The sequence below is a fragment of the Pseudochaenichthys georgianus genome, chromosome 8 (genome assembly GCF_902827115.2).
Source record: "Pseudochaenichthys georgianus chromosome 8, fPseGeo1.2, whole genome shotgun sequence".
Classification (NCBI taxonomy): Eukaryota; Metazoa; Chordata; class Actinopteri; order Perciformes; family Channichthyidae; genus Pseudochaenichthys; species Pseudochaenichthys georgianus.
Genome location: NC_047510.2, coordinates 34,726,734 through 34,736,733, shown reverse-complemented (window position 1 = coordinate 34,736,733; position 10,000 = coordinate 34,726,734). Strand labels below are relative to the sequence as shown.

At 44.3% G+C, this 10,000-nt stretch overlaps 1 protein-coding gene across 1 annotated transcript in view; it reads left to right on the top strand.

Annotated features, from left to right (window-relative positions):
- The window catches only part of rtbdn (retbindin), a 21,770-nt gene extending 14,500 nt beyond the window's left edge, over window positions 1-7,270 (top strand). Inside the window, exon 6 of the mRNA XM_034089268.2 lies at window positions 4,993-7,270. Within this exon, the coding sequence (XP_033945159.1) occupies window positions 4,993-5,340 (348 nt within the window). The 3' untranslated portion in view covers window positions 5,341-7,270. The remainder of the gene's footprint in view (window positions 1-4,992) is intronic.
- Window positions 7,271-10,000: the final 2,730 nt, after the last annotated feature.

Sequence of the window (10,000 nt, the reverse complement as noted above, 5' to 3'; positions counted from 1 at the left end):
TGCTTTGGATGCCGGGGGCGGGCTGATTGGTTGTTGGTCGCCTTGGGCGCGAGAAATCGCCAAGCCTCAGACACGCCCAGCTTCAAGATTTTGTGATGCCTGTAGTGTAGACGGGCCGTACGTCTTTTAAGGTGGGGTAGGTAAGTTTGAGAAACCGGCTGGAGATACACTTGTTGTTATATTCCATGGAATGCTCTCAACTTCCCGACAGCAATGAATATCTAAAGTGCTTTGACAACAAATCCATAAAAACATATCATCAGTGGAAGCCGTGGCGCTGTAAAAAGCTCGACCAATCATCTGAGCCGGCTAAAGTAACTGGATGGCCTACCTGCCTGTCAGCCTTCCATCGGGGCACAAACTTATCTCGTGCCCTCATTGGTCATGTGCGCGTTCGTGTGTGTTGGGGGAGGGGCTCTGAGAGGAAGTGGCAGATTTTTTCCGGCTGTGTATTTTCAAATTCTAGCGCACTCGAGCCGGTTTCTCCAAAATGACCGACCCCACCTTTAAATATTGCATAACATGCTGTTTTTGGCCTCTCAAATAAAGGCAATTCCTTATTTTTCTTTCTACTTTACTGCTGGTTTATATACATGTTTGGGGATTTCAGAGGGATAGGACAAGACATTCAAAGACCTCAATCTCCTTCAAAATGTTCTGCCAAACTAAGTGATGAGTTGATTTAGTAATCAGCATTAATTAATCAACAATTAAAATACTTACTCAGTATATCATCGCTGAACATCAGGGTAACTACAGATCCAGTCTCATAGGAAACCCCAGGCCACACGAGCCATTACAATAGACTTTGATATAAATACATGTATTGTCCTCTCTGGTTTCTGTCTCCCTGTCGCACCGGCTCGGACGTGTCAGGGTGTGTGTGTGTGTGTGTGTTTCGGAACACAGGCGTGGAATTGAATCAGATAAAGATGGAAAGGACACGAGAGAGCCGCAGGACATTTCAGCCTCTCACTTATTCGATCACAGCCTGTCGTCTGAAGACACTTGTACAGAATTAGCTTTGGCAGCAAACTGTGTGTGTGTGTGTGTGTGTGTGTGTGTGTGTGTGTGTGTGTGTGTGTGTGTGTGTGTGTGTGTGTGTGTGTGTGTGTGTGTGTGTGTGAGTGTGTGTGTGTGTGTGTGTGTGTGTGTGTGTGTGTGTGTGTGTGTGTGTGTGTGTGTGTGTGTGTGTGTGTGTGTGTGTGTGTGTGTGTGTGTGTGTGTGTGTGTGTGTGTGTGTGTGTGTGTGTGTGTGTGTGTGTGTGTGTGTGTGTGTGTGTGTGTGTGTGTGTGTGTGTGTGTGTGTGTGTGTGTGTGTGTGTGTGTGTCGATAAGACTCAAGCGTCAGACGGAGAGTAGTGTTTGAGCTGTTTCTTCTCAGTCCGAATCCCCCGACAGACTGGAGGATAAAGGGAAGCAGACGTTAGGAAGGGGGAGTTACAGAGAAACACTGAATAAGAGAGATAAATAAATAGTAAGTGCAGGAAATAAAATATTTAGTGGAAGTTAAGGGGACAAAATGAGCAGGAAACAGAATCAGGTTCATAGTACACACAGGTGGAATCTGCTTCGGTGCATACATCAACAAAGTGAGAACTTTTATACAATTAAAAAAACTAAAATAAATGTTAACAAGAAGTATAAACAGACAAAAAAGAAAGTGCAATAAAAATAGGATAAATTACTAATTAATAATATATGTGCAGTTTACTTGAATATTTATATTAAATCGTAAATAATACTTCTACTCAATTCCATTTTGAAATGAAAGTATTGTGGTTTTGCTGCACTGCATTTATTTGCACACTTATACTCAGAGGTGGGAGAAGTACTCAGATGTTGTACTTGAGTAAAAGGAGAAGTACTCAGATGTTGTACTTGAGTAAAAGTAGAAGTACTCAGATGTTGTACTTGAGTAAAAGTAGAAGTACTCAGATGTTGTACTTGAGTAAAAGTAGAAGTACTCAGATGTTGTACTTGAGTAAAAGTAGAAGTACTCAGATGTTGTACTTGAGTAAAAGTAGAAGTACTCAGATGTTGTACTTGAGTAAAAGTAGAAGTACTCGGATGTTGTACTTGAGTAAAAGTAGAAGTACTCAGATGTTGTACTTGAGTAAAAGTAGAAGTACTCAGATGTTGTACTTGAGTAAAAGTAGAAGTACTCAGATGTTGTACTTGAGTAAAAGTAGAAGTACTTGGATCTTGTACTTGAGTAAAAGTAGAAGTACTCAGATGTTGTACTTGAGTAAAAGTAGAAGTACTCAGATGTTGTACTTGAGTAAAAGTAGAAGTACTCAGATGTTGTACTTGAGTAAAAGTAGAAGTACTCAGATGTTGTACTTGAGTAAAAGTAGAAGTACTCAGATGTTGTACTTGAGTAAAAGTAGAAGTACTCAGATCTTGTACTTGAGAAAAAGTAGAAGTACTCAGATGTTGTACTTGAGTAAAAGTAGAAGTACTCAGTTCTTGAGTAAAAGTAGAAGTACTCAGATCTTGTACTTGAGTAAAAGTAGAAGTACTCAGATCTTGTACTTGAGTAAAAGTAGAAGTACTCAGATCTTGTACTTGAGTGAAATTAGAAGTACTCAGATCTTGTACTTGAGTAAAAGTAGAAGTACTCAGATCTTGGTATTAAATACATGTAGTGGAGTAAAAGTACAAAGTAGCATAAAATGAATATACTCAAGTAAAGTACAAGTATCTCAAAAATTGTACTTAAGTACAGTACTCGAGTAAATGTACTTACTGTTACTTTATACCTCTGCTTGTACTGTAGTTATGTTTACATATAAAACATGATATGCTGATGATATGATGCAGTACCCTCTCTAGTACTAATCAGCTTTTAAAAGTGGAATGTCAAAGTGCGGAGACAGTGACTTAATGGCTGCTCAGGAGGCGGTCACGAGGTAAAAGGAGCTTAACTCTCAACACGTCAGTGTGTGTGTCACTGAAACTTCACGAATTCCTCAACTTTGTCGTCTTCTACGACATTCACAGCTGCAGCTCGAATGTTGCATTGTGCTTTGTGTTCTGCAGCGTTGTGCCACATCCCTCGTAATCCCATACTTGTCTTATTAGACGGGGGAATTTGTCACGCTCCAGGAACTGTAGCGCTAATGTCAGCGGTAATTGAAGTTTGTTCTCAAGTAAAACTTCATAAGGACTTCTGTGAATATCCGTCAGATAGCAACACAAAAGAGGCTGAGCGGGACCTTTCCGATTAGTTCAGTCTGTCTTGCCAGATTTGTTGTTCTCCCGTAAAAACGACACAAAGATGTCTTTCAGATACCAGCGTGTGATGTCCAAGGTCATCGTGTTATCATCTCCTCTCGAGGCGGAGGAGAGGCACAAAAGCAGCTGCCAGGTGCCGGCAGGTCGCTCTAACACCTGGCAGAGGGCCGTCTGAAATAGGTCAATGGAGTGGTGTGGTCCTAAACCTGGAAGAGAGTTAGCATTTTAGCTATTCCAGGTTCGCTACTCTTAAATTCAATGGTTTTATTAATTCGTTTTCTGTTGTAAGCGTGAAATAAGGTCTGTGGTTAACACAAGCTGAAGAGATTTTACCGTTTTGTTCCACGACATAAAATACATGAGTAAATACCCCACTGGTGATTTTAAAAACAGAGGTTGCCAAAGTGTCTAGATGAGACGACTAAACGCAATCACGCCCAAAATTAGCCACCTTTAGCTTAGCGGTGGTGACGTGAAGTCATGTGACCGTGCTGTAGTTCCTTTATAGCCCAACATTAGCCTCCTTTAGCTTAGCGGTGGTGAGGTGAAGTCATGTGACCGTGCTGTAGTTCCTTTATAGCCAAACATTAGCCACCTTTAGCTTAGCGGTGGTGACGTGAAGTCATGTGACCGCGCTGTAGTTCCTTTATAGCCCAACATTAGCCGCCGTTAGCTTAGCGGTGGTGACGTGAAGTCATGTGACCGTGCTGTAGTTCCTTCATAGCCCAACTTTAGCCGCCTTTAGCTTAGCGGTGGTGACGTGAAGTCATGTGACCGTCCTGTAGTTCCTTTATAGCCAAACATTAGCCACCTTTAGTTTAGCGGTGGTGAAGTTATGTGACCGTGCTGTAGTTCCTTTATAGCCCAACATTAGCCACCTTTAGCTTAGCGGTGGTGACGTGAAGTCATGTGACCGTGCTGTAGTTCCTTTATAGCCCAACATTAGCCGCCTTTAGCTTAGCGGTGGTGACGTGAAGTCATGTGACCGTGCTGTAGTTCCTTTTATAGCCCAACATTAGCCACCTTTAGCTTAGCGGTGGTGACGTGAAGTCATGTGACCGTGCTGTAGTTCCTTTATAGCCCAACATTAGCCTCCTTTAGCTTAGCGGTGGTGACGTGAAGTCATGTGACCGTGCTGTAGTTCCTTTATAGCCCAACGTTAGCCACCGTTAGCTTAGCGGTGGTGACGTGAAGTCATGTGACCGTGCTGTAGTTCCTTTATAGCCCAACATTAGCCGCCTTTAGCTTAGCGGTGGTGACGTGAAGTCATGTGACCGTGCTGTAGTTCCTTTATAGCCCAACATTAGCCACCTTTAGCTTAGCGGTGGTGACGTGAAGTCATGTGACCGTGCTGTAGTTCCTTTATAGCCCAACATTAGCCACCTTTAGCTTAGCGGTGGTGACGTGAAGTCATATGAACGTGCTGTAGTTCCTTTATAGTCTAATGGTAGCTTTTTAATTCAAAAATCATAAAGTGGTGTTAATATGTGGAGATTATCCTGCTGAACAAAACGTGTAATTAACGTGTTTGCCACGGAGTTTATTTTCTGCAATAATCCAAAATCCATTTCAGGTTAACAACCAAAAACACATTAAGAAAACCATTGACTTCCACACAAGATAAGCGGAAACTAACTAATTTCCACGTTTAAAAAATCATTTCTTCCCAAGTCCATAGTAGCCATTCCTTCGTTGGATGATGTTAAATTGTCTTCACTTCCAATTAATATATCCTTTGTGTTTCTTTGTATATAGATGTACCAGCACGGCAGGGACCTGTGTGAGAGTCTTTGGGGCGACGCCTTCCTGTCGGTGGAGGACGAGCCTGAAGACGCAGGAGAAACTGGAGGTGAAGGTGAAGGAGGGCGTCCGTGCGGCTGCCTGACCCTCAGCCCCTCAGATAAAGATGTGATGGCCGCCCTCAGGGCTCAGCAGGACGACCCAGAGGAGCTGGACACCACCAAGACGGGCCTGCCTCAGTACCGCGCCCCGTGCCAGACCAAGCTGCCCCCCCAGGCCCGAGGGAACAGGAAGGGGAACTCGGTGCTGCGCAAACGCTCACTGGTGGTCGACGACGTGGAGGGGAGTGGGAGCGGCTTGTAGAGAAAGAGATAGAGATAGAGATATATATATATATAGGGATTACTGTGTATAGATCTGTCTCTAGAAAATGGAGTCGCTCCTCTAACTAACTCATAGACACACACTGTCCTCATCGTTCTACATGTAATCAATGGTTTTAAATAACATCTGGTGTAGGATAGACACTAACAACCAGGATTCCCATTAAAGGCGCGTTCACACCGGATGCTAAGCTAATATTAGCATCGCTTTGACCATTTGTGTTTACTAACGTCACTCAAACTAGACGAGGAGGCGGGGCTTATCTCCAGGTAGCCACCCACAAAAACAAGATAAACATACGTAATACACATATCAAAGAGATGTAACTACATACTGATACCGATCATGAATTAATGCTTTTGGCTTTTATTTAAATGCTTGTTTTCTGAATGGAGATCGATCATGCTAGGCTAAGCTAAGCTAACGCTGTCGCTGCTCCGTCCACACTCTCAATAACGTGATACTGACATAAATAAAGCAGCAAATTAATTCACCATGCCATAGACAGTCTGTACGTTAATAATAAACACTGATATGTGTCCAGTTTCTGAACAGATATGAGGAGCTGTGACCTCTGTGTGCCGTCGCCCAGAGCTAACGGCTAACGTTTTGGTTTTCTGATTCAACGTCAGTGATGACAGGCGGAGATTCTCAACGCTGATTGGCTTTCTGCAAGTTGAAAGAATAGAAATATTTCCGTCTATCGGCGTCTTTGCATTGACCTTACATGTAATCAGGGGCGGACTGGGACTACAAATCAGCCCGGGACTCGCGACCGGCCCACTTCGGTACCGCAGGTATATACCGCTAAGGGGGGGGGCAGAGACAGTGGGGGAAACTGGTAGGTTTTCGCTTGTTTGGGGAGTTTATATCCAGTGTACTTCGTTTGAATGGACAGCTAGCGAGCATAGACAGTATATTTAGCCAGCATGGATGTAGCATGAATGCTTTGCTTTGTATGTCCGGGGCGGGACATTCATGTGGTTAGTTGTTGGTCGGGCTGCTCGCGTTGACTCCCCAAGCTCAAGACCCGCCCACCGCCAAGCGGCAACGCACGCCGCCGTGTGTAGGGGCCGTTAGGCTAACGATGTTACCTCTATATCCGTATATAAGTAAATACCGCTAGTAATTGTCGACGGGGGGGGGTGCTAGTGATTTATCCGACCGGCCCACATCGACAGACCGGCCCACTTCAGTACCGGCCCATCCGCCACTGCATGTAATCGCGACACCCCAAAAATGCACTTAGCGTCCGGTGTGAACGCACCACGAAGGCTGATTAAAGGCTAAATCCTGCAAGGGCTCTCGCTTCAAAAAGTAATATATTGATAACATCCCATTATCGCTAACCCTAGCCCTATCGTTCAGAAGTCAGGTATTTGATCAGTTCATGATGCACACGGGAAGTCGTGCAGTATTAGTGCATGAATCAAACGCCATTACCCAGAAGGCTTTACACTACAGTATTGTAAACATTGCTCATCTCCCTGCTTCTCTTTTCATCATCCAGGTGACTTTCATGTGCACTAGTCAAATGTTAAATGCAGATGTGTTGTGATGCCGTATCGTGTGGTCTACGTCCTAGTGTAAGAAAAGGTAATGATAATAATGGATGTAGCTTCTAACTCACCTGGTCTGAGCGTAAAGGGATCTGGAACGATGATGACGACGGAGAGTTGATACCTGAGGGTCGGTGTCCAGAGGGAGCCCGCAGCGGCAGGATGGGTTGTCGTACATCACCCGTGTACTGTGGATGTCTTCTTTTTGTATTTCTTCACGTATATCCAGAGCGAGGCACTGTTAGATGTAAATGTTTTGTAAAATAAAAAGGGATTTTTGGTTTTACGGACTGAAGCCGGTGTTTCCGTGCTTTACGTTCTCAATAAAGACGATATTTCTAAACGCCAAACCTGAGTCTGTCGTCGTTCTTAAGGGCTGCAAAACAATACGGTTTGAAGGAGATTTATCCTAGAATTCATGATCTCTGAAGGACCCGATGTTAAATGTAGGACTATATGGGATTAGGTTTACACATCAGATGTTACGTAAGACTATTTTAAATAACGTTTTACTGTAAGAGGAACATAACGTAATCAATTTAAGAGGTACAATTAAACCAGCATGTTTGTCAGCATCACTCTTTGGTTATATAAACAAACCAAATTGAGGTGTCCTAATCTTCCAAACAGCTGTTTTCAGTGAGAACATATCCAATATTTAAGCTTTCTAAACTAATATTTACACTGTTTTTAACTATTCATCCATTACTTTCACGTTACGGGTTAATCCCCTCCTTTTAGCAAACTATTCACCGTGTTTATCCATCGCTTTAAGCTAACGATGCTAACTATGCTAACTTTAGCATCTTTTATCAAACTATTTTAACCACCCATCCATTACACTCCATGTTTTACTCTATAACACCATGTACAAACATTATATAATACATTTAAATCCAATATACAATCTCGCTAGAGGTAGCTTTCTGCAGTTCCAGACCATTTCAAGGTGCAAGGTTCTTGATTTGTCATACGAACAGAGCTGGAGTTCTGAGGTCACAGGCTTCTCCAACAGAGCAACACAAAACACAGATAGACAGACAAATATAGTGCAAGTAAATATTAAACACAAAATAAAAATAGTTTGAAATAGTGCAATAAGAGTCTATATGCAAGTCATTGAAATATGATATGGAGCACCTGAAGGTCAGGACCCTCTCTATGGAGCACCTGAAGAAGGTCAGGACCCTCTCTATGGAGCACCTGAAGGTCAGGACCCTCTCTATGGAGCACCTGAAGGTCAGGACCCTCTCTATGGAGCACCTGAAGAAGGTCAGGACCCTCTCTATGGAGCACCTGAAGAAGGTCAGGACCCTCTCTATGGAGCACCTGAAGAAGGTCAGGACCCTCTCTATGGAGCACCTGAAGAAGGTCAGGACCCTCTCTATGGAGCACCTGAAGAAGGTCAGGACCCTCTCTATGGAGCACCTGAAGGTCAGGACCCTCTCTATGGAGCACCTGAAGGTCAGGACCCTCTCTATGGAGCACCTGAAGGAGGTCAGGACCCTCTCTATGGAGCACCTGAAGAAGGTCAGGACCCTCTCTATGGAGCACCTGAAGAAGGTCAGGACCCTCTCTATGGAGCACCTGAAGAAGGTCAGGACCCTCTCTATGGAGCACCTGAAGAAGGTCAGGACCCTCTCTATGGAGCACCTGAAGAAGGTCAGGACCCTCTCTATGGAGCACCTGAAGAACATATGAAATGCTAATTTAAATACCACAGACACCCTTAAAGGTTTGGTTTTTATAATAATAATAATAATGATATTAAATGTTATTTATAAAGCGCTTCTCCTGGTGCTCAAAGGGCTTATTATTTACAAGACTAGCAGAAGCCACTTCCTCACTTTACTGAGTGTTCTCTGTTGCCCCTTTCACACCAGCGCCTTTTCAGCTCCGGCTCGGAGCTAGAGCCTGAAAAGCGCCGGCTCTTAGCTCCGGAATCCGCTTCATTTCCAGCTCTAAAAAATTGTCGGTCCAGAGGCAAGAGCTTTGGAGCTAAGAGGTGACGTCGCTTACGTCTCTCTTACGTCGAGGCGTGCAGGAAACTAAACCCACCTCCCATGGGTCGACTGTTATGCCTGCCTACAAGCAGTAGTGCCTATAAACACACTTTATAAAGTCAGGCAACACTAACCAGGCTTCGTGTGGTTCTGTTTATTTGTGCCTTACTTTGACCATCCGTTCACTGTTATCGATCATTGTGGAGAGAGGCAGACGTGTTGTTTTGTATTATTGCAGCTATCGGATGCAAGTAGTCAGTTTAGCTTCGGTTGCTATGCCAACATCACCCGTTTTATACCAGAGAAACTTTCATAACAGCGTTGTGATACCAAACAGTGTCAATTCAGACTGACACACATTCACTTAGGCAAAGGGAACTGGGGATATGCATCAGCTGCTTGTGTGAGTCGGACAGTGAATACTTTAGAGCGGCCGCTGCAGTGTGAGCTAACCGGGAGCTAACGGGAGAATAAACTCCCGTGGAAGAGCAGCCAACACTGCAGCGGTCGGTAAATGCTGCAGAAACACATTAATAAACAATGAACCACGGCACTCTGGAGCAAAGTATAAGGTTGGAGAAGTCGTTATTCAATTTATTCTGGCTTCGTGTGATAAAAGCAACACGATCATCGACCCGACGCAGTTGTTGTTGTTGTTGTTGTTGTGAGCTGCCGTTGGGGGGCAAATCAGCGATGTAAACGGTGACGTCATGACGTAGCAGGGGCAGCTCTGGGGCGCCAGTGGGCGGTGTGCACAGAGCGGGAGCTGAAAAGGGAAACCGGAGCTGAACCAGAAAAGCTCCCGCTCGGAGCTAGAAACTGAAAAGCGCTGGCGTGAAAGCCGCATGTGTGTGTGTGTGTGTGTGTGTGTGTGTGTGTGTGTGTGTGTGTGTGTGTGTGTGTGTGTGTGTGTGTGTGCGTGCGTGTGTGTGTGTGTGTGTGTGCGCGTGTGTGTCCTATCTAGTATTTACTAGTGTATGTCTGTTTGCGTGCGTGGATGAGTGTGTTTCTGTTAGTCTGTCCATCAGAATGTGTGTGTGTGTGTGTGTGTGCATGTGTGTGTCTCTGTGTGTTTCT